General features: G+C 35.9%; 3 protein-coding genes across 3 annotated transcripts; 1 reads left to right on the forward strand and 2 right to left on the reverse strand.

The window, feature by feature from the left end:
* The first annotated feature begins 1227 nt into the window (after window positions 1-1227).
* Window positions 1228-13313, forward strand: LOC311079708 (RPA-related protein RADX). The gene is made up of 15 exons (XM_084109358.1): window positions 1228-1843; window positions 3154-3305; window positions 5685-5856; window positions 6478-6586; window positions 6690-6781; window positions 6853-6978; window positions 7071-7178; window positions 8487-8660; window positions 8911-9032; window positions 9568-9641; window positions 10202-10264; window positions 10342-10391; window positions 11692-11994; window positions 12104-12256; window positions 12970-13313. The coding sequence occupies exons 1-15, from the start codon at window positions 1258-1260 to the stop codon at window positions 13089-13091; spliced, it is 2406 nt and encodes an 801-aa protein (XP_083965484.1). The 5' UTR covers window positions 1228-1257; the 3' UTR covers window positions 13092-13313.
* Window positions 12878-18559, reverse strand: amdhd1 (amidohydrolase domain containing 1). The gene is made up of 9 exons (XM_084109359.1): window positions 18352-18559; window positions 17059-17165; window positions 16881-16945; window positions 16497-16774; window positions 15572-15797; window positions 15335-15459; window positions 15093-15186; window positions 14844-15004; window positions 12878-13468 (listed from the first exon to the last, which is right to left on the reverse strand). The coding sequence occupies exons 1-9, from the start codon at window positions 18489-18491 to the stop codon at window positions 13363-13365; spliced, it is 1302 nt and encodes a 433-aa protein (XP_083965485.1). The 5' UTR covers window positions 18492-18559; the 3' UTR covers window positions 12878-13362.
* A 954-nt stretch (window positions 18560-19513) lies between these two features.
* Window positions 19514-22752, reverse strand: snrpf (small nuclear ribonucleoprotein polypeptide F). The gene is made up of 4 exons (XM_084109360.1): window positions 22614-22752; window positions 21900-22025; window positions 20659-20723; window positions 19514-19751 (listed from the first exon to the last, which is right to left on the reverse strand). The coding sequence occupies exons 1-4, from the start codon at window positions 22614-22616 to the stop codon at window positions 19685-19687; spliced, it is 261 nt and encodes an 86-aa protein (XP_083965486.1). The 5' UTR covers window positions 22617-22752; the 3' UTR covers window positions 19514-19684.

Raw genomic sequence — 22752 nt, forward strand, 5'->3', positions numbered from 1 at the left:
GATCACAGTGAATTTCAAACTGCTGTCAAATTTTATAAATATGGAAAGGCCTTTGTATTTATATATTTTTTTTAATCTTCATTCGTGCATTTCATTTTCTATTCTATAGGCTATATATAATTATATAATTCGTAGTTCTAAATATTTTTATAGTTTTCTCCTTTATCTTTATACATGTAGGCCTATTTCATTATTTATTTATTATATTTATTTCAGTATCTGTTTTTTATTTAATCTTTCTTTAATATATATATATATATATATATATATATATATATATATATATATATATATATATATATATATATATATATATATATATATATATATATATATATATATATATATATATATAATGTATAATAAATATACAAAAAATAAATAAAAATGTATGATAGAAATATATCATATTTAGTTCATAGGCATATGAATTATATCTGAAGAAAAAAAAATACATATATATGTATAATCTTTCTATATATAGAGAAAGATTATACATATATATGTATTTTTTTTCTTCAGATATAATTCATATGCCTATGAACTAAATATGATATATTTCTATCATACATTTTTATTTCTATTGAATTTCTGTTTTTCAGTATTCTACTTTGTTAATTATAAATATGTATTCCTAATATTTTTTTTATAGTTTTCTCCTTTTATCTTTATACGTGTATTTTTTCTTCTATTATCTTTATTTAAAATAATTATTTACATTAATTTAATATAATTTTCTTTTATTCAAATTCATTCTTATATTTGATATATATATATAATATATATATATATATATATATATATATATATATATATATATATATATATATATATATATATATATATATATATATATATACACACACACATTTTAAACTACTAAAAACTGGATGTTTTGAAGGTTCAGAGAACATTCAGAAATAATGTTTTCAGAAACTAATGGGAATGTTAGTGAATATATATATATATATAGTATAATATTCTGCAGATATAAAAATATATGCAGCTCTTCATATATTTTTTTCTTCAGATATAAATCATAGGATATAATATGAATTGAATATACTTTTTCTAATATATATTTCTATTTTTTAGTATTTTACTTTGTTTCTTTCTTTATTTGTCTATTTATTATGTCATTTTTTCCCGTTTTCTTGCAATGCATTATTCGTTCTTTTCGTTTTCTTTCTATCGTTCTGTGCTGAACTCAATCTCCCACAATGCGTTGCGGCGGTGTTGTTATTGTGTCGCGCAGACATGGCGGCGCTGTCAGGCAGTTCCTCCGAGTGCTGCTGCACACTCAAAAAGACCCTAAAAAGATTAATATCCAACACGTCTGCCTCCCCGCGAGCACGAACCCGCTCGGAACCGCTTTACGTGATCTCTCTGGAGCGCTACGGCAGAGACGCAGACTTCGGCGTCCGTTTCCCGGACAGTATTTCGATGTCAGAGAGTCTGTTTGACGCCACTATCACGGATGGAGACTGTAAGATCCGCGTGTCTCTGGATCCCGCGATAAACAGACTCATCAGCGTGAATAAACTTCACTGCGGCTCCGTCGTACGGAGTGTGGAGCTCAGCCGCGGGGAAGACGGCGACTCTTTCCATGTGTGCAGCCTGGAGGTGGACCGACTCTCCGGGGGGGACGCGGCTCTTCGGGCGCTCTCCTCCGTCAACGTGAGGTCCCTTCCGTGGATGGGAACCGAACCGAGCACGCACCCGCTCAGAGCCCGCAGAAGCTCATACCTACCGCTGTGGAATAACCGCGACTTCTATGGAGAGATGTGGCGGGACACGATCCCCTCTGAACCCGACGCCGAGGACTCTGGAGATGATATAGATGGTGTGTGTTCATAAAGGCTGTAAGCTGTGCCTACCTAGGCTGCATTTGAGGGAATCACTCTCTTATAAACATTTAACTTTGGCACCATAGTGCATACCTTCTAAAATACTTAACACTTGTATTAGGTTCAAATTTCCTAATTGGATTCAATAACATTCACTGAAAATCCCACTAGGTAAAACAAAACAAATGAAATAAGGTAAAAAGAGTAAATCTTTAACATTAAAGGGAAAGTTCAGCCAAAAATGAAAATTCTGCCATCATTTACTCACACTCAAGTTGTTCCAGACCTGTATGAATTTCTTTCTTCGACCAAACACAAAAGCAATTTTGAAGAATATGAGAATAACCAAACAGTTTCTGGCCGCCCTCCACTGATTTCCATAGTGTGGGAAAAAAATACTATTGAAGTCAGTGGCTACCATCAACTGTTTGGTTATTCTCATATTCTTCAAAATATCTTCTTTTGTATGGAAGCTTGTTTCCGCCACTGAATAATAAATAAATAATAATTGCGACTTTTTATCTCACAATTCTGACTTTTTTTTCTCACAATTGGGAGATATGAAGTCAGAATTGTGAGAAACAAAGTTGCAATTCTGAGATATAAAGTCGCAATTGCGAGATATAAAGTCACAGTTCTGAGAAATAAAGTCGCAATTGGGTGTTATAAAGTCAGAATTGTGAGATATGAACTATTCTGAGGTAAAAAAAAAAAAAAAAAAACATTTTAAAAGATAATTGCGACTTTTTATCTCAGAATTGCGTGAAATAAAGTCGCAATTGCGTGTTATAAAGTCAGAATTGCGAGAAATAAAGTCAGAATTGCGAGATATAAAGTCAGAATTGGGTAATATAAAGTCAGATTTGCGTGATATAAAGTCGCAATTGCGAGAAATAAAGTCAGAATTGCGAGATGTAAACTCGCAATTGTGAGATAAAAAGTCGCAATTATCTTTTAAAATGTTTTATTTTGTGGCGGAAACAAGCTTCCATACTTTTGTGTTCAACAGAAGAAGACAAACAGTTTTTGTGAACATTGACTTCCATTGTATGAAAAAAAAAAACATTTCTCAAAATATTCAATATTCTGTTCCACATTAGAAAGAAAGAAATGCATAAAGGTTTGAAACAGTGTGAGGGTGAATAAATGATGACAGAATTTTCATTTTCTTTTAACACCACATATCTGGCTCAAAAATGCTGTCCAGGTATAGGCATCTTAGTATGACTAAATAGGAGTAAGTGTTTCTGAAAACAGTAAGATGAGTTATTGGTGTTCATGCGTATGCTTTTGTGTCTGGTGGCAGATATCGGGTCCACAGTTTCACTCGCAGAATTACGTCGGCATTTCTTGAGTGGATCTCGCCGGTACCGGGGCGCCCTGTGTGTGCGGATCCTTCACAAATCCAGACTGATATATTATGGGAAAGCAGATCAGAAGTGTGAATGTCCCTATAAGGTCAGAGGTCAAATACAAGACTTCCTTTTCCATGCAAATTTCTGGTACCTATAAGAACTTGGTCATATTAAAATATGTAATATGATAAATATTGTTTTTTTATTAGTTTCTGAAAGAATTCAATTTGCTTTGGTAAGAAAGAATCTACTAAGAAGTAGAGATGGGATTCTGGATCATATCGGCTCATATTAGTGATTTTATTGTATTGGTCGTCGTCGATTTATATTTTGGCACTTGCTTCCACCTGATTTTTAAATTTTATATTATGTTTACCGGCAAATATTTAAAGTCCCCCTGTGGTGAAAATCAAGCCTTTAATGTTGTTTATATGTCTATGTGGTGTTTTTCAATATGCTTTAAGACAAATCATGTGCAAATACATAAGTAAAACTGCAGTGAACCAAAGAGGTGGGGCTAATTTGCATATTCATAGAACTGCATATACTAAATGAGGCAAAGGTCTAGAGTTATATTCAAGCCATTTTCTATCAAGGAAAAAACTTTTAAATATGTCATTTTGGTGATCAAAGATGAATATTAAGGGATACAATTATTGACTACAGGGGGACTTTAACTATATTTCCTTAAAAGCCCTTCTCAGGACTAGAGCCCGACCGATAAAGGATTTTTAAGGCCGATACCGATACAAATATTTGGTGATTTAAAAATCCGATATTCCGATATATCGGCCGATATATATTTAAAAAGAAAAAATCCAGAAACGCGTAACAAAACATGAACAGATTTCCCTAACATTAGTTATTTGTCGTTATTTAAGAGTCCTCAGCCTTACTAAAATAATATGATAATGCAGTTTAAAAATAAACTTGTTTGTTTTATTGTCACAACAGAACAGAATATAGTAAAGTTCTGATAAATATAATGTATAAAAATACAAACTTAAGATATGAAACTTAAAGTCCTTTGAACAAAAAAAAGTCAACTATTATTATTAATATTGACAGTAATAATTCAATTATGTAATAATGTGTGTGTGAAGAGCTGATAAGATTGTAAATGTGTACCTTGAAATGCAATGTAAGTCGCTTTTGATAAAAGCGTCTGCCAAATGTCAATGTTATAAGCTACCTTATAATTACAATGTCAACTTGTTTATCCCTTTACCTGCACTCTTTTAATTCTATCCATCTATTCCATCAAGCTACAACAAACCATTTTCAATCATCATTTGCTGCCTGCCTTCTAAAATCTACTACTTAGTGATGTACTAAATACATTATGTGACTCGTTAATGCTGCGGCTAAACGAAGTCAGCAACGCACACTTGGATTTCACACACGTGTAAAAGAAAAGCTAACTTTTATGCACAGGCTATGTTTGATACTTTTTCTCTATGTCTAAATGTTCACTCCTCGCGTGCCTAACTTACATTTTACAATGCAGGGACTGGAACTACAGATATGCTAGTTATAAATACAGTAATCATTACTTTATTTAGGCAGAATAAGTTCGTTGTGATTTCCAAGCTCATTGATGTTAGCAGTCTTCCTTGTATAGTGCCCTCTGGTGGACAAACTATGCAGCGCCAACACTCATAACATGGTTGAAGGGTGTTTCGTCCTCTTTTATTTTATTTTTTAAATATTCATTTATCGGCCATTATAAATGCCGATATCGATAGTTTGGAAAATGCCTAATATCGGCCGATAATATCGGCCCGCCGATATATCGGTCGGGCTCTACTCAGGACTTTCTCATCCACTCATTCAACTTTCCCATCAACTGTTTTTCTCAAAACGAATAGTTATCTATATGTCATAGTAAGCAGTGTCTGACATCACTTAAAGGTGCACTGTATAATATTTAGGAGGATCTGTTGACAGAAATGCAATATCATATACATAACTATGTTTTCAGTGGTGTATAAAGACATTACATAATGAACCGTTATGTTTTTATTACCTTAGAATGAGCAATTTCTATCTACATATTTCCCTTACATGTTTAGTCGCCATTTTGCGCCACCATGTTTCTACAGTAGCCCTAAACGGACAAACGCGTTTCGTCACTATGTTGTTCTTCGTGCAAAGAAGCTAGCTAAAGTCAGCGAATAAAACACTGACACAATGATGAACAAGTAACAATAATATTCGCAATAACATTTAGTTTTACTGAATAATTAAGTAAACATAATTTCTTACTTCATCTTTGTAAAGAAACCTCATTGCTAAACTGGCTAGTGGCTACTCTCTGCTGTCTCAGACGACGACATCTTTTCCTGTCGGCCACCGTAACTTCTGTTGGTTGCAATTCGCAACCTCACCACTAGATGCCGCTAAAAATCACACTGCACCTTTAAGTATCCCAACATTGGTTTGACATTGAAAGTAACTCCTTCCATTAATCTGTTTTTCTCAGGCAGAGTTGCAGGTCGGTGATGGCTCGTCCACTGCTTGTGTTGTGCTGTGGAACACAGTCTGTCTGGAATGGTACCGAATCCTACATCCGGGTCAAGTTGTACGGTTGCGTCACTACAGAGTCAAGGAAAGTTACGGCAGCCGCACGGGGCAGGAATCAGAGCCACACATTGGTAGGAAGAATTATAGCCATCTCTCATTTGAAGTTGTAACATATACAGTCATGTGAAAAAGAAAGTATTCTATGAACACTTTGAAATCTATGGTTTTGTATTAGGACGTAATAAAAAATCGTCCGGTCTTTAGCAGGTCTTAAAATTACAACCTCAGATGAATAACAACACTTGACATACAGCATTACACCGTTTCATTATTTATTCAACAAAAATAAAGCCAAAATGGAGAATCTATGTGTGAAAAACTAAGTACACCCTCTGATTCAGTTGCTTGTAGAGACACTTTTTTTTTTTTTTTTTTTTTTTATTGTATTTTTTTATTACAAACAAAAGAATATATATATACATACATACATAAACGTCATTTCCTGTATAATATAAAAACAGAGCAAAAAAATAAATTAAAAAAATTAAAAAAAATAACAAAACAAAAAAAAATAACAAGGGGGTACTGTAGAGACACTTTTAGCATCAATAAGTTGAAGTAATCATTTTGAGACGAGTCATACCAAAATGCTTTGTAATAACAGGGCCTATGTTGCAGTATATGAATTAGATGTAGATATTTGTTCTCATTTATAACATCTTGTATTCTACCATCATCTGCTCCTCCTTTAGAGATCAGTCTTAATTCCAGGAACCCCACTGCTCAAATTACCATCATCCCCAAGAACCAGATTTCTCCAGACTGGGTTTTGCCAAACCTGCCTCATTCATTTATCTGCAGGTATGCACACAAAATCACAATCTCAATATCCTCTGGAGTCTTACACTGAAATCGAAGACTTGTACAGCACAGATAAATGTATATGTATGATCATGTTTTATAGGCAGGAGCTTCCTAGTTGTCCTCAAGGCCACATCTGCGATGTCATCGGTGTGGTGATCTTTGTTGGTCGACCAGAACGTGTCAGGAAGAAAGGTGAGATGCTTGGTACACACTTAAATATGCTCAATCTTAAGCCAATACACTGAAATATTTTTTCCTTGCAGATGGGCAAAGGTCAGAGATCGAGGAGTATCGGTGGCTCCAACTTGTGGATAGAACATCAGACAAGCCCATCATGATCAAGCTCTTCTCCACATCACAGCCTGACATTCACAGCCGTGTCTATCCAAGTACAAAGTCACTTTACTGTCTCTTTTTTATTCTCCATCTCTGTCCTGTTATTACAGACAAACTGTATTGTTTCTTTCTTTTTTTTATTCAGTGGCACTGGTTGTCTGCACCAGACTAAAGCTTTTCAGAAGTGCAGTTGACAGAGCTACAACTTTTGAATATCTCACCAACACGTCACTAACCCAGATTTACTGCACAGGTAAATAACACAGTTAAACACCTTCACAGATCAGACTTATAATATACCCTACCGTTCAAAAGTTTGGGATCAGTAAGACACTTAAAATGTTACAAAAGATTTTAATTTCAAATAACTGCTGTTCTTTTGAACTTTATATTAGTCAATTAATCATGAAAAAATTCCTCAAAAAACATTGATAATAATAAGAAATGTTTCTTGAGCATCAAATAATCATATTAGAATGATTTCTGAAGGATCATGTGACACTGAAGACTGGAGTAATGATGCTGAAAGTTCAGCTTTGATCACAGGAATAAATTACATTTTAAAATATATTAACATAGAAAACGGTTATTCTAAATTGTAATAATATTGAACTACTTCTGATTTAGAAAAATGGCAACCGCTCAAATTCATCTATACATGTTTGTGCCAGAATCTGATCCTGAATCAGAAGACAGCTAACATACATCTCAAATATTTAGAATACTCCCGTCTGCGACAAATACATAAACCCTTGTGTATTTGTTAAGTAGTATTGTATTTTACTACATTATATTAGTGTTAAAACGAAGACGCTACAGAAGGGTGTTTATTTCGTTAGATAGTTGAGACATTTGCCAACTGTGAAACATTTATGAGCATTAGATATGCTTTATGAGTCTTGGTTGTAGCAAATAAAGTTTAAGTACGTTGATCTTCTGCAGAGACGGTCTTTCATTGCACTGAAACTTCTAAAAGTTCTGAAACGTACTAAATATTTGTATAGTACAATTATAAGCAGCCAAGTCTATTACTTAAAGCAGCTGAGGGATGCTGGACGGTGCTTGTTAATGGATGCGCACGCCCGCGTTACACAAGTTAATATGCTCACAGTCGTAGATTTATTTTACCGTGACTGGTCCTCATTTCAAGCTAGAATCCAAACAAACAGTCAATAAATCCACAGTTCCAGTCCTTCACCAGAACAGATTTCCTACTTGCATAGCATAAGTTAGCGTAGTGGTCAAAAATGTGTGTGCACCTTCCCTCCACCAACACCTGTTACCTGAAGAAAGGTTCCCAGCTATATTCTGTAACCAATTACCGAAGAGGGACCCCTACTGGACACACACTTACATGACAAAGTTTAAAATAAAGACAAAATGTCTCTCAGAACAATGACCTCCGGCTCTTATATGTCAAAAGATCAAGGAAAATTAGATTTCTCAGTTCATGACCCCTTTGAAAAGTCTTACAGATGCCAAACATTTGAATGGTAGTGAATGTAAACTTATTTGCAGAATTGGTAGAATCCTCTGCTATCATTTGCAAACATGAAAACAGGCACAGGGTCTCACCCCGTGATGCCATACAGAGGTGTCCGGCCCATCCGCCAGTTTCTTCACTGGCTGAAGCAGGTCGACGAGAGCGGCCTGCTGGAAAGAGCTGTGATTGGAGGATATTTCAGCTACCCACCACTTCCTGTTTCACTGAATAGCTTCATGGAAAACAGACAAGGTGAGAAGCAGAAAACGACTTGCGAATGTTTGTAGAGTTTGCCAGTGTTTATGAAAATATGATTGGACCGAGCACAGAAAACGCTCTCTAATGGCAACCTGTTGAGTTTAGTGTGGAAAAAATGGATTCGATACTCAAATGTGTTGTTGTACCTCTTCGGGGCTTTGATACCTTCACTTGGAGCTCTTCCTGTGGCTAATTTTAGTGTGTGTGTGTGTGTGTGTGTGTGTGTGTGTGTGTGTGTTTGCAGGGGAAGCTGGTCTCATCAGTGGAGGAGAGATGAAATTAGAGTGTGAGAAGTTAAATTATAGAGAGAAACGACAGTTTGCTCTTCAGTGTGTGGTCACTGCAGCCTGCTACCACCATAGAGAGGTACATACATCAGCAACAAGTAACCCACACTATTATACAGCCAACAACATACACTGTTCAAAAGTTTGGGGTAGTATGTTTTCTAAGAAGCCTCAAGGCTGCATTTATTTGATTAAAAAAATATATATATATATTGTGTAATATTGTGAAATATAATATTACAGGTTTTCTATTTAAATATATTTTATAATGTAATTCATGTGATGCATTTCAGCATCATTACACCAGTCTTCAGTGTCACATGATCCTTCAGAAATCATTCTGGTATGCTGATTTTCTGCTTAAGAAACATTTCTTAGTATTATCAGTTAGTAAATTACAATATCATCAAATATTGTGAAACGTTTATTCAGGATTCTTTGATGAATAGAAAGTTTTAAAAAAGCGCATTGTCTTTACTGTCACTTTTGATCAATTTGATGTATTCTTCTTGCTGAATAAGAGTATTTCTTTCTTTAAATAAATAAATCTTACGGACTCCAAACTTGAGTGATAATGTACCTCTCTTATATCTCTATTTTCTTTTCTTTTATAGAACAATGGGCGAACACAGTATTCAGATCTCCCGTCGGCTCCGCTCAGCCCTAGAGTCCCACGGCAGAGAGAGGGGTATGTGTGTTGTTTTGGGTTTCTGATATGATGTGTATTGAATAGTTCATCCAGGAATGATCAAAAATGTTCTTGTATGTCTTAACACAACACAGAAGCAGAAGTGTGAATGAGATTCGATAGCTAGCAGCTTGACCGCATCTCTTCCCCTTCGGTAAATACAACATGATCCTGGATCAACATCTTTGCTGATCCTGAAACAACATTCAAATCAACCAATCAGATTTGAGGGACAAGTTTAGAGTTTATGTGAGGTTTAGGCTTAAAACAAGGGTTAGGTGCTTCTACATCAGTGTTATTCACCATCAATTCCCTATGATTTTAGGGATAACTTATGGGTAGGGTTAGGTTTAGGGGTCAGGGTTAGGACTACATTTTCAGACAGAAATGTTGATCCAGGAACATGTCTTACTTGGCAAAATCACAGTGACCGTTCCCCTTCACTGTCATTGCCTGGAAAAGAGCAGCTAAAGCCCTCATTTTGATTTTCTAAGAAACACAAGCATATGAGATTGGATCTTTATTAGTTGAACTGTCCCTTACAATTGTTTTTACCGCAGGTCTGAACCCCACAGGACACCCGTGAAGAGGAAACTTTTCAGCAGTACTAGCCCGAGAAAGAGGTAAGAATGTGTTTCTGTCTGATACAGAAGAACTGCTGTTAGAAGAATAATTATAATAATAATTCATTCTCTCTCAGGTTGGCACCACCTCTGCAACCATTTGCAACAGAGGATGATGCAGAGACGGGTAAGAGAATGCAGTGGTGTTGTTAACAATCACACAAACCATGCAAATTCTCGGGTGTTCTTGGGTACAAGTTTGCCGATTTTCAATCTGCTTTGTATTGTTATAGTGTCGGTAGTAAATGAACAGTGTTTACTCGTTCTCCATGTTAACTGGACCAAGAAAGTCCCTTTTATCTATCAGCAAGACTCTTTTGACATCTCTATGGCTTTCATGAAACTACAGATTGTACTTCCGCATTTTTGTATCCCCGCCCACGGACTGTCGGATCAACAGAGTGTTTTTGAAGGATTAGTTCACTTCAGAATTCAAATTACTGATAATTTACTCACCCCCACGTCATCCAAGATGTTCATGTCTTTCTTTCTTCAGTCAAAAAGAAATGACGTTTTTTGAGGAAAACATTCCAGGATTTTTCTCCATATAGTGGACTTCAATGGGGTCCAACGGGTTGAAGGTCCAAATTGCAGTTTCAGTGCAGTTCAAAGGGCTCTACACAATCCCAGACGGGGAATAAGGGTCTTATCTAGCCAAACCATCGGCCATTTTATATATATAAAAAAAACAAAACAACAACATTTATATACTTTTTAACCACAAATGCTCGTCTTGCACTAGCTGTAATGCGCCACTCATTACGTAATCACGTTGAAAGGTCACGTGTGACATAGGCGGAAGTACCGACCTAGTGTTTACAAAGCGAACATGCAAAGACTAAGTCAAACGCCCTTTACAAAAAAAAATAATACTAATTAAAAGCAAAACAACGATGTCGGACGATTTTAAAGTTGGAGGAGAAAATGAGATGGGAGGTTTTCGCCCTACCCTACATTTTCCGCCTACGTCAGGTTACCGCCTGCAAGACGAGCATTTGTGGTTAAAAAGTATATATATTTTACTTTTTTTTTTAGAAAATGGCCGATGGTTTGGCTAGATAAGAGCCTTATTCCCCGTCTGGGATTGTGTAGAGCCCTTTGAACTGCACTGAAACTGCAATTTGGACCTTCAGCCCGTTGGACCCCATTGAAGTCCACTATATGGAGAAAAATCCTGGAATGTTTTCCTCAAAAACCTTAATTTCTTTTCGACTGAAGAAAGAAAGACATGGACATCTTGGATGACGTGGGGTTTAGTAAATTATCAGGAAATTTTAATTCTGAAGTGAACTAATCCTTTAACAGAACAGTTATTGTAACTGAAAATTGTATATACAATAATGACATGTATCTCTTGTCAAAGGTGAATTTGCTCAGATTTGCATTGAATTTCTATTGAAAGATCGGTGTGTCCCTGTGCCCTGCAGATTTCTCTCTGTTTGATGGCGCCATGGAGTTTCTAGTCGGAGAACAGGATGATGATAGTAATGATGAAGATGACGACGAAGAGTTCTCGACGCCGCCCACTAGTCCCATGACCTCACGTCTGGGACTGACACGGGTCTCCATTGAAACTCTGCCACGGGTTTTTTGTTACGAGCGACGACATGTTCAGGCTGTTGCCGTGGGGATGCAGGTTAACAACTTTCACAAGCTCCTCCCACAGAGAGAGCTGGAGTCATTTAGCCCCGCCTCCTGCTACACTGGCTACTTCACTCTGACAATGAGAGGTGCACATTGCAATTTGTTTTTTGCATTGAACAATGTGAAGTCAAAGTGTCAGTCACAGTGTGTTTGTAGTATTGTGATCAAATGTTTTTATTTCCCTTGTGTGCGCAGCTTTATCAGATGGAGTGATGCTTGACGCTCTTTTTCTGCCTGCTTCCCCGGGAAGCTTGCACTGGATGCCCCTCCCCCTGTCACATGATAACTCTTGGGAGTCTATCCTATCACATGGAGGGTTTTCACCACATGCCCCGCCCCCAAGCCCCGGTAAATATGAAGGCCTTTTCAACGGATTTCAGTGTCAAAACACATCTTTCATAAATCCATTCAAACAAAAATGGTCATATTTGAGCAAATTTGACAATGCTTTCAGCTACTAAACTTAGTGTAGTACACCATGTTCTGTATTAAACCCCCCTCAATTTTAAAGAACCCTTTATGCCAAAAGATTCTATATAAGGTGAAATGTCTTAAATGACTGCATAATATTTTCATGTTTAGCATGTTTTATTTTTTTCTAGTGATAAAGTAAGCCATTTGATTCATAATATTTTATACATAAAAATTAATACAAACAAAATGAATGAATTAAAACTAAATCCATAAAGAACCCTTTAGGGTTCTATATAGAACCTTTTTTCTAAGAGTGATGGGCAGGACATAATCATTTTTCTAAAATATCATATTTCCACGAACAATATCACAATAATTGTATTCATTCTGTATTCCGATAAAAGAGGGGAGTTTTTTTTTTTCTCTAGTGTCTGGTGAAGCTTCTTACAGTATATGTACTCTGATGTAATATAGATCATAAAATGGAACCCAACAATTAAAATTTGGAGGAAAAAAAAAAACTAAATAAAACCATAATGATTCAAAAGCAAACAATTCTGTTTTAATCCTTTATTTTATCACTTTCATTTCCTGTGGGTATAAAACAGCTAAACATTTAAATCTGGTTTCTCTTTCTTCTCCAACAGCTGACATGATCGCCACTGCAAATCAGTTGACCAATCAAAGACTAGTGTGTGTGTTAGACGCATGTGCATTAGGAGCAGAGAAGATGGAACTGGTACTAAACCGAGCATTTCCTTTACGATGATAGAAGCGTTCTGGAGATGGAAGGACACATTGATATAAAAGAAGTTTGTATGATTTTATACCGGTGCTGTGAACAGAATCACCCTATATATGTATATATATATGTATATATTTTATTTATTTATTTATGTTATCAACAAACATGTTTTTAATTTTATAACTGAGTATTCGAGTATGGTTCCATGAGGTTTACTATCCATGGTAATAAAATTGTACCACACAATCTTGTGTTGCACTGGCTTCATTGAGGGATCGACTGTGGTGCATGATGCTCAAAGGGTCAAGACTTTTTCATTTTCATAAACAATCTCGCCTTTGATTATGACATATTTGATGAGCTCCTGATGGCCCCCAAACTGGTAAACCAGATGTTCCCACCTGCAACAGAGGGAAAGAGAACTCAAATTATAACAACCCCCTTAACAAGTCCCATCAAACACCAGTCATAATCTGAATCACAATATATTGAACCATTTTTATGCCTTATTCAAAGAACTTATAAACAGTGTTGGGGAAAGATACCTTTAAAAGTAATGCATTACAATATTGCGTTTCTCCCTGAAAAAGTAACTAATTGCGTTACTTTTTATGGTAAAGTAATGTGTTGCGTTACTTTTTCTGAGTTCAATAAAATAACAAAAAAGTTCAGTAAATGTAAAGGCCCTTTCACACCAAAAGTGAAATGAGGCAAGAGAAGAAAATTCAACACTTATCAGCAATAAAAACAAAAACATTAAACACAAAAGTTTATCTAACACAGACAAATTTCATCTAGTGAAAACTTTTGGTACTGCAGCCAAACAAAATCTTACTGAAAGCTCATTTTTTTAAGATATCAAGCTCAAATTTGGAACACATCTTGTTTAGATTGATGGCTTTGATTTTCTTGCAGTTTTAGAGTAGAATGTGTTTTTGAAAATATATTTTTCATATAAAAATTTAAAATAGTATTTTTGTGCATTTTTCATAACAATAACCGTAAAATTCTGCAACTTTTTTCAAGTTCACTTTTTTTAATCTTTTTTGCACTTCAGCAAAAATCTGCCAAGTGTCGTCTTTGAAAAGAGACCAAACTTAAGTCTGTGCTCTAAGCATTCAAGATTTACCACAGTTTAAGTTGGAAATGTAATTTTCAGGTCTATGCTCAAAAAGTGAATGAATGGATTATAAATACAGTGTAAATATAATTTAGTATCATAAAATCCCCTAAAAATACAAAATATTATATAAAAAACATTATCAAACTAAAATATAGTACATTCATATCATTGGGAAAACAAATCTGTAATTTTTGACCAACACTCGAAGAGCACCAGAGGGCTAACGTCATTTTTGCTTATTAGTTTGGTTGAATTGGAATAATCTTAGGTCCGCAGCAAAGACATAGATTAATAAAGTAAAGTAGATTTGTGTTATTTATCATTTAATTACTGCAGGTTTGTGTAACATTCTAAGTTTACTTTTCACGTTTTTTATTAATTTTGAGGAGGAATAATCATGTTTACACAGCGCACACAACGCCACCGCACTTACGATTTCTCTTAACATCTGGACAGGAGAGCTGTCAGTTAATAAATGGCAAACAAGTAACTCCGATATTTTGTTGTAAATTTGAAAGTAATGCGTTACTTGAACAAAAGTAATCTAATTACATAATTTGCGTTACTTGTAGTTAGTTACCCCCAACTTGTGAACATAATAATTCAGCAGTTGCCCCTGTAGATCTCTAGCTACTGTATGTGTGTGAGCTAACCGTGGTGCATTGATGATCACAAGGTCTCCCTGTTTCCCGATTTCAAGCGACCCGTGCGTCTGCGAACGGTTGAGAGCGTAGGCTGCGTTTATAGTGCTTGCGGCCAACGATTCTGGCATAGACATCTTCATCATCACACAGGCCAAGTGCATCACCATAGGCTAATGAACAAACAGACAAAATGATATTATATGGAGTGGCCAGGTCAAATTTCTACTGCCAACATATGTTCATTAATATTATGGTCACCATTGAGCAACAGTAGGCATTGGGGTTGAAGTCACTGCCCAGGGCCACTATGACTCCAGCATCCAGCATATCTCTCGCGCGTGGTGGAGAAAGCCTTAGACAGACACAAGGAGAATCAAATCCATCATCTCTTATTTTTTATTGCATTGTAGCATTGCAAATTATTTAATTGCATTGATAATTGATTGGACAGGACAGAAAAGGAAAGGGAAGGTGAGAACATCAACGTCGTGGTTATTTACCTTAATATATAGGCAGTGGTGGGTAGGAGGACCGCGGATGTTTTAGCTTTTGCTATGGCAGCGATTCCATCATCTGTCACTTCTTCTAAATGGCTGATGGCTAAAGCGCCAAGTTCTGCCCCAAGCTGTTCGATTGGAAGACAAAGAGGAGACAAAGATTATGTAAGAACACCATTTGAACGGTGCATGCATGTATGCAAGAAACTAGAATTGTGTGAGTGTGCAAACATAACATACATGTGCAGAGTTCATGGGATGGAGTTCATCGCCATGAAAGTTGATGTTGAGACCCATGTCTTTGCCAGCCTGGAGAATGCAACGCGTAGAGTTCAGATCGAACACACCTTTCTCACAAAACACATCAATGTTGTCCACCTGCAGATCACCTGAAGCCATTAGCTTTTTTATCTTGGGCAACTGCACGGCCACAATGTCCTGAGTGGCTTCTTCCATAGTTTTACCTCTGAATACACAAAAGATATAAGATATGCAAATTTAGAGTTGTTTACACTGCTGTTCAAAGGTTTGGGGTCGTTAAGATTTTTCAATGTTTTTGAAAATCTTGATCACTAAGGCTGAATTTATTTGATCAATAAAAATAAAATTGATGAAATATCATTACAATTAAAACTGTTTTATATTCTATTTGTATTATTATTATTAAAATGTATTCCTGTTATGCAAAGCTGAATTTCCAGCATCATTACTCCAGTCTTCAGTGTCACATGATCCTTCAGAAATCATTATAATATTTGCTGCTTAAGAAATATTTATTATTATTGTCAATGTTGAAAACAGTTATGCTGCTTAATATTCTTTGATAAATAGAAAGTTCAAAAGAATAGCAGTTATTTAAAATAGAAATCTTTTGTAATATAAATGTCTTTACTGTCACTTTTGAGAATTATCTATATCTCTGTCTGTCTATCATCTATCTGTCTGTCTATCTAACCTTCAAAATTGGATGAATTTGCCTTTTTTAGTTAATATTATTGTGTTTATATCTGAAAAAGTGTGTGTATTATATTAGTTTATTCAGAACCTTTAGTATTGGCAAAAATCAATTTGAGGACTACAATAACCTACATGTAAAACATTTATCACAAAAAAATGCTTAGAACAATTTTGTTTATGATAAAATCTTTTTGTAAAGAGTGTGTACTTGGGTACTGCGTGGGCTCCACAGTATGTTGCCGATATCCCGATTGGCAGTGACTTTTTTGCTGAATTGATCACTCTCAGCATCTTGAGTTCGGTGTCCATCTCAAGTCCATATCCACTCTTACACTCCACCAGCGTGGTTCCAGCTCTCATCATGCGCTCCAGACGGCTCTGTAACCCAGCTAATAGATGTTGCTGGGTTGCTGAGCGAGTGTGTGCCACTGTAAAATGAATCCCACCTCCTGCTTCATGCACTTCCATGTATGTGGCACCAGCCAGCTGTAGACAGAACATAGATAAGATATCTTCTCTGACACCAAGACTTAAAGATATATCCACACAAAAATCCAAAGGGAGAGATAGATTGAACTAAATGAAAGCAAACCTTCATGGCAAACTCATGCACTCTGTCTCCAGCCCACACTGGATGTGTGTGCGCATCAACCAGACCTGTACAATTATGTTAAGATTCATTAACCTTTATATATATATTTAGGATTTTAAAGGATTTGCCAACAGAAGGGGTCCAACTGTTTATTTTGGGTGGAAGATGTAACACTTACCTGGGAGAACACACATGCCAGAAGCATCCAGAACATTGTCAAACTTTGCTCTTTTGAACTGAGACTCAATGATGTCTGCTGATCCAACAGCTTTAATTAGTCCATCACTACACACACACACACACACACACACACACACACAGCTCAATGAGGACATACCATTCAGTGCATTAACAAATGTTAACAAAAATAACTTTGGATTTTAAAAGTGTATTAGCAAATGTTAAAACTACCACTGACTAAGATTAATAAATGTTGTAGAAGTGTTTTGTTAGTTCATGTTAGCTAATATAGTTCAAGGTACACTATAGGCTTTTTTTGTTCAAAATTAACAAAATTTAACAGTCAACACACAATCAATTCTTCTATTCAATTTTTTTTTTTTTTTTTTGTGTGTCTTACCCTGATTTACTATGGTAAGACTATTATAAGTGATTATATTTTAAACCTGGCGCGGTGGTTTTCGCGGGAAATTGCGTACATACGTCAAACGCCCGTACGTGTCTCGTCATATCCTAAACAGAAACGTGTCTTCCCGGCTACTTTGCCGCGTGTATGGTGTAGACAAATGGGTGTAGGGGTCGCAGTTGTCACAACTAGAGAGAAAGGTTGACATGGTGACAGAGGTCCTAATAAAACGAGAATCAAAATGGGCTTTTCAGAGATGGCGAGAAGTGAAGGATTTGATCTAGGCCTATTGTAAAAGTGAGGCGGAGATGGCACAGGTAAGGAACAGGTAAGGCATTTTGTTGAAAAGATACATTCCCACATGTAGCTCTCTAACAGAGTTCATTGTAAAACATTATCTATTAATAATATTCATCCTCACAGTCACGCAGAGCCGACACAACCAAAACAATGTTCTTCCGCGAAATGCATGAAGTTTTGCTTTTTAACCACTAGAGGGCCAAAAGTTACATGTACTTAAATAATGGTAACAAATAAATAATGGTAACAAATGAAAACACAAACATTTACTTTAGCTTTACTATGGATCCATTTGACCTTTGTGGACATTTTCTTATTTGTGGACAATTTTGACTGCTTGATGTATTTTAAAATAATTAACCTCTCTTTGAGGGAGCCATGCATGAATCCTATATTTTCAATTCAATTCTTAATGCTTTTAATTTGTTTAGTGTTTTATCCTAAACATATATTGACCATAAGAAATGGCTAATTGTTTATGTTGTACGGAGACAGTTTTGCAAGCGCTTATTTACATGCTGAGTTTACCACGTGCAATAAATAAGAGACAGACCATCAGTAATTTAAAGAATTCATCTGACTTACTGTCCAATCACCACACTGCCATTCTCAACGACAGCCAGAGTCTGCATCCCATTCCCAGTGAGATACTTTTCACCATTTCTACAAACCAAGACCACTTGGGTTGCATTCTTGACTAAAAGTCTGAAACTGCTGGAAGACATTGTAGTTTAACTTTGGTGCAAGTGTTTCAGAGCAGAGCTCAGTGATGAAAGAGTGGGTAAATATTTAGCAAAGCCAAAATTGGGTAACCTGGCCGAAGGTCACTAAATTTTCAATGGTCAGCGAGCTCATGTTTAGGTTCCGCCGATTCTGTACAAGGACAACACGTTATTTTCGTTGTGCTTCTTACTAACTGCACTTTAAAATAATAGCTGTGTAAATAAGCAATACTGTAAAACATTTTGCGGATGGACTTTTTCAGCATTCGCAGTTCGGGTGAATGTGAACTATATTGACAAGTTTCAAAATTGCCTTGCCTTGTTACTAATATTCAGCAAAGTTTGTCATTAAACTCGTCCGTCACACGGTCTTTAATCGATTAGCCACTCACAAATCTGCTGAAAATGGGACCTATATTTACAAATAACGATAAACATGGCTCTATTTCCCTTCGTTAGGTTCTAAAACCTTCATAATACACATCAATAAATAAAAAATTCTACTCTTTCCTGCATAATTTCCCAGAACAAACCTGTCTTAACCTGAATATAGCCTACTAGAAACTAGTGGGAACAGATGATTTTACTCAGAAAGTGGCCACATAAATATTGAAATTAACTGTTACAAACATAATCCATAATTTAAACTAAAAAAACGGTAACTTCCTAATTAAAACTTATCATTTAAAAATATTAGTGTTCAAAAATGAAAAGGCTCTTTGATTAGGCTCTTACAGTGAACTTTAGCATTCATGAACCACTTGACTAATTTTACCTATTTCCCAGTGAAACATATTCAATGATATTGAAAAAGAAGCAATTAAGGTGGGAAGAGATTCTGTACATCTGCGATTAACTGGATAGTGGGGTATACACCAGACCATATATGGCATTACATATCAGAGAAGAGTCAGACTCAAAAGTTTTTCTTCAGAATTACATGCACTTATGAATTGTTGCATTAAGTACATAGGGTCAATTTTGTTTCATGTTGACTTCAAAATCAGACAAAAATGACAAAAACATACAAAAGTGCACAATTTATTTGTCGTGCCACCAATAACTTTTACAGTGAAAAAATGTCAAACTAACAATTTTACAAAGAAAAAAGAAACAGCTTTACATAAAACTAACACAAATGGCAAATTAACCAATACATCTTCCAATCCCATTAGAAAAAGAAATTGATTCACTCTTCATTCTCTCATCTCTCCATCTTCTTCCTCTTCTTCTACTCCTCTTATGTACAAAACATTATTACACCTGAAGGGAAAAAAAAAAAAACATTAGTAGTATAATACAAAATATGCATGTCCTTTTATTGCAGAGTCGTGAATAGTGGTGCAGGTATCAATTCACCACTGGTTCCCTCACGATTTTCCTATGGGGTTTTTCAATTGAGTAAAACAACTTGACCATGCTTTGACGTTTTGTTCAACAACGTAAACCGCACACACTCACACCCTAAATGTTCTCACAGTCACTTATTAGAAACATACGTTTCATTTTTTAAATAAACATAACGGCTTAATTAACGTTTTCGATATGGATATAATTAATGTTGAAGAACAAAACGTCTAAGTATCGTAAAATACTATTTACCACTTAATTTCGTTAAGAAAATCTACGACGAAAAATGTTCGTCAGCAACCTTTTTCCCCACAACACCAATGTGATTAAACGATAACGGACTATATCAATGTGCAATATAATTGACAATAAAAGACGAAACTAAAATGTGGTTAAAAACTATGCCAAAATCTTTGTTTTTGTCATAGAAATAAAAAAGGAGACATAATATTACATGCTGTTTTTAACAAGCCTCTAACAAGCTTTCATGCTTGCGGTTGCCAGATGTCAAGAGTTTAAATCCTCCAATCAGAGCTTTTCCTAATTTTTGCAATCTGGCAACCATGCGCGCAAGCTCTCTACACTGCGGAAGAAGTGCGGATGATCTGAAATTGAAATATTCTGTTCAAATGAAACTGTTATTCAGCCATTCTGTGTTCCTGCGACTAAATCTGCAATCTTTCTCATCCTTCTCCGTGATAAACTAAAAAATCCAAACATCGATCTCGACTACACTGTTTGCAATTGTGGTTGCTGAATAAATGCACTTACACCGCTTCTGTGTGACAACGCAAAGTTGATTTTCAATCCAAAATCTTACCTGATGAGCACCTCGCCAAGATGACCCGCTAATGCTCCATCCACATACTCTTCTGTGTTGGCCAGCTGGATATATCAGAGAGACAGAGCTTAATTAACCCATAAAGAGAAAGACTACTAACAATTAGAGATGCACCGATGTATCGGCTGATTTAAAACCATCGGCTATAGCATGAAAAAGGGAGATATATAGATGGCTGATTAATTAACTGCGTTAAGGCACTGAGTTGTATAATCCAACATTTTTCTCTGGGTAAAATAATACTTGGCTCAACAATATGCCAGCGTAAACTATGCTCGGGACCATTGACAAATGTCACGGTCTCGATTGGGCCAGCGCTGCATCTTCGCGGAAGTTTATCCTTCGCACGCATTTAAGTCTTGCCAACTTAAATATTCAAGCGCAAGAAGACACGAAAGAAATGTGTGAGAAGTTGAAATACTGACTTGAGTTCCCTTTCACTTCTAATTCATATCAAAATGCCTGTCTTGTATCCTTGTAAACACAGTTGATTATGGCTTAAGTGAATGTAACCAGTTGAGAAATAACACACGTGTGTATCAGTATACTGGATCCATGCAGCTCTTAAAGTGACAGCAGCCTAATGTTTAGTTTTAATGTTAATCAAACAAAAGACAAAATGAAAAGAAAATGCTCACTACTCTTGACTAAATAACTTTTGTAACTTTAATAAGAATTAATGTACATTTAATTTATACAATGAAGAGTATTTTACATTTTATTACTTTATTTCTGTACCTGAAAACTACTGTTAGACCTAAAAGCAATGTTTATTTCATATGCATCTTTGTTTGTTTATGTATTTATGTAAGCCTGTTGAATGTTGAAATGATCCAATCCATGCTCAATAGAAATTATTTGATGATGCAGCAATGAACTATACCTTTGATTTTTGCTGAATTAAATCATGATCCAAACACTGATCTATTTTAATGACAAAAGTTCTAATAAGAGAGCAAGTGACAAATACCGGTATCGGCCAATAGTTGTTTGTTAAAATTGGTATCGACCCAAAAAAAAAAAAAAAACCTATTGGTGCATCCCTACTAACTGCTGAACCTCTCAGTCAATATAAAATCAGATGTGAGTGGGGATTTCAATTACACTGGGTATTGTGCATGTGGGGCCACGGTGAGAAGTAGTGACAGCTAAAGATATTGTATGATCAAAAGCATCAATGACCAATGCATTCATTAATGGTCTATTCAATTGAGACGCACCTGCATGTTCATGTAGCCGTCCACCGACACCAGGTAGCCCTTGTACTCCATCCCCCACTTCAGCTTCACCATCACAGGCTTCCCTGTGAGACCGTTCAGAAAGGGCTTGGGGTTCAACGGCAAGCTCTGCAGAAAAGGCCAAAGTTCAGTGTCAGATATAAAAATAAAACATCATGTAATTTTGAACCTCCAAATTCCAATGGGAAATCTTTCATAATATCCCAACCTAAGCCAGGACGAACAGAGTATCATATAAGACTAGGGTAGAATGCTTATGCTGGATATCACAAGAACAATTATGATTTTTACTATGTACATTCGTATAACTATCCAATAGAAAAATATTATATAACAAAAATCCAAGTTGGGTTCAGGTGAAGATTAAAGTTTATATTAGAAATGTATTCTCAAGAGGACAAGAAGGCACAATAAGAACTCCAGTTTAACTAATGTTTTAAAGTCTTGCAGTATTCTTGAATTATCATAGGCTATCTACGGAGAGCAGATGATTAGGTTGTGACAAGGCAAGTGGAAATATTGATAATAAGAGATAAATGTCCCAACATTGATAATGACTGAAAACAACGTCAAGTCTACGTCCCAGATGCTAACACGCAACCGCATTGTCCGCTCATTCCTCAATGAAAACCACCTCGCTTCTCGAAACAAAACTTCACATATTGAGCCAAAAGAAAGAGATGCTCGTGTACTTACCATGACTGTACTGCTAAAGTAGTTTTGCAGAAGAAAAATTGTTTATTCAAATAGCATAAGCTAGTGAAGCACACTCGCACGCCTTGCCGCCGAGAGAGGGAAGGACTGCGAGCGAACTTTGACCGCGCGGCGGGAGAGA

This window comes from Abramis brama (genome assembly GCF_963993115.1).
Source record: "Abramis brama genome assembly, chromosome: 3".
Classification (NCBI taxonomy): Eukaryota; Metazoa; Chordata; class Actinopteri; order Cypriniformes; family Leuciscidae; genus Abramis; species Abramis brama.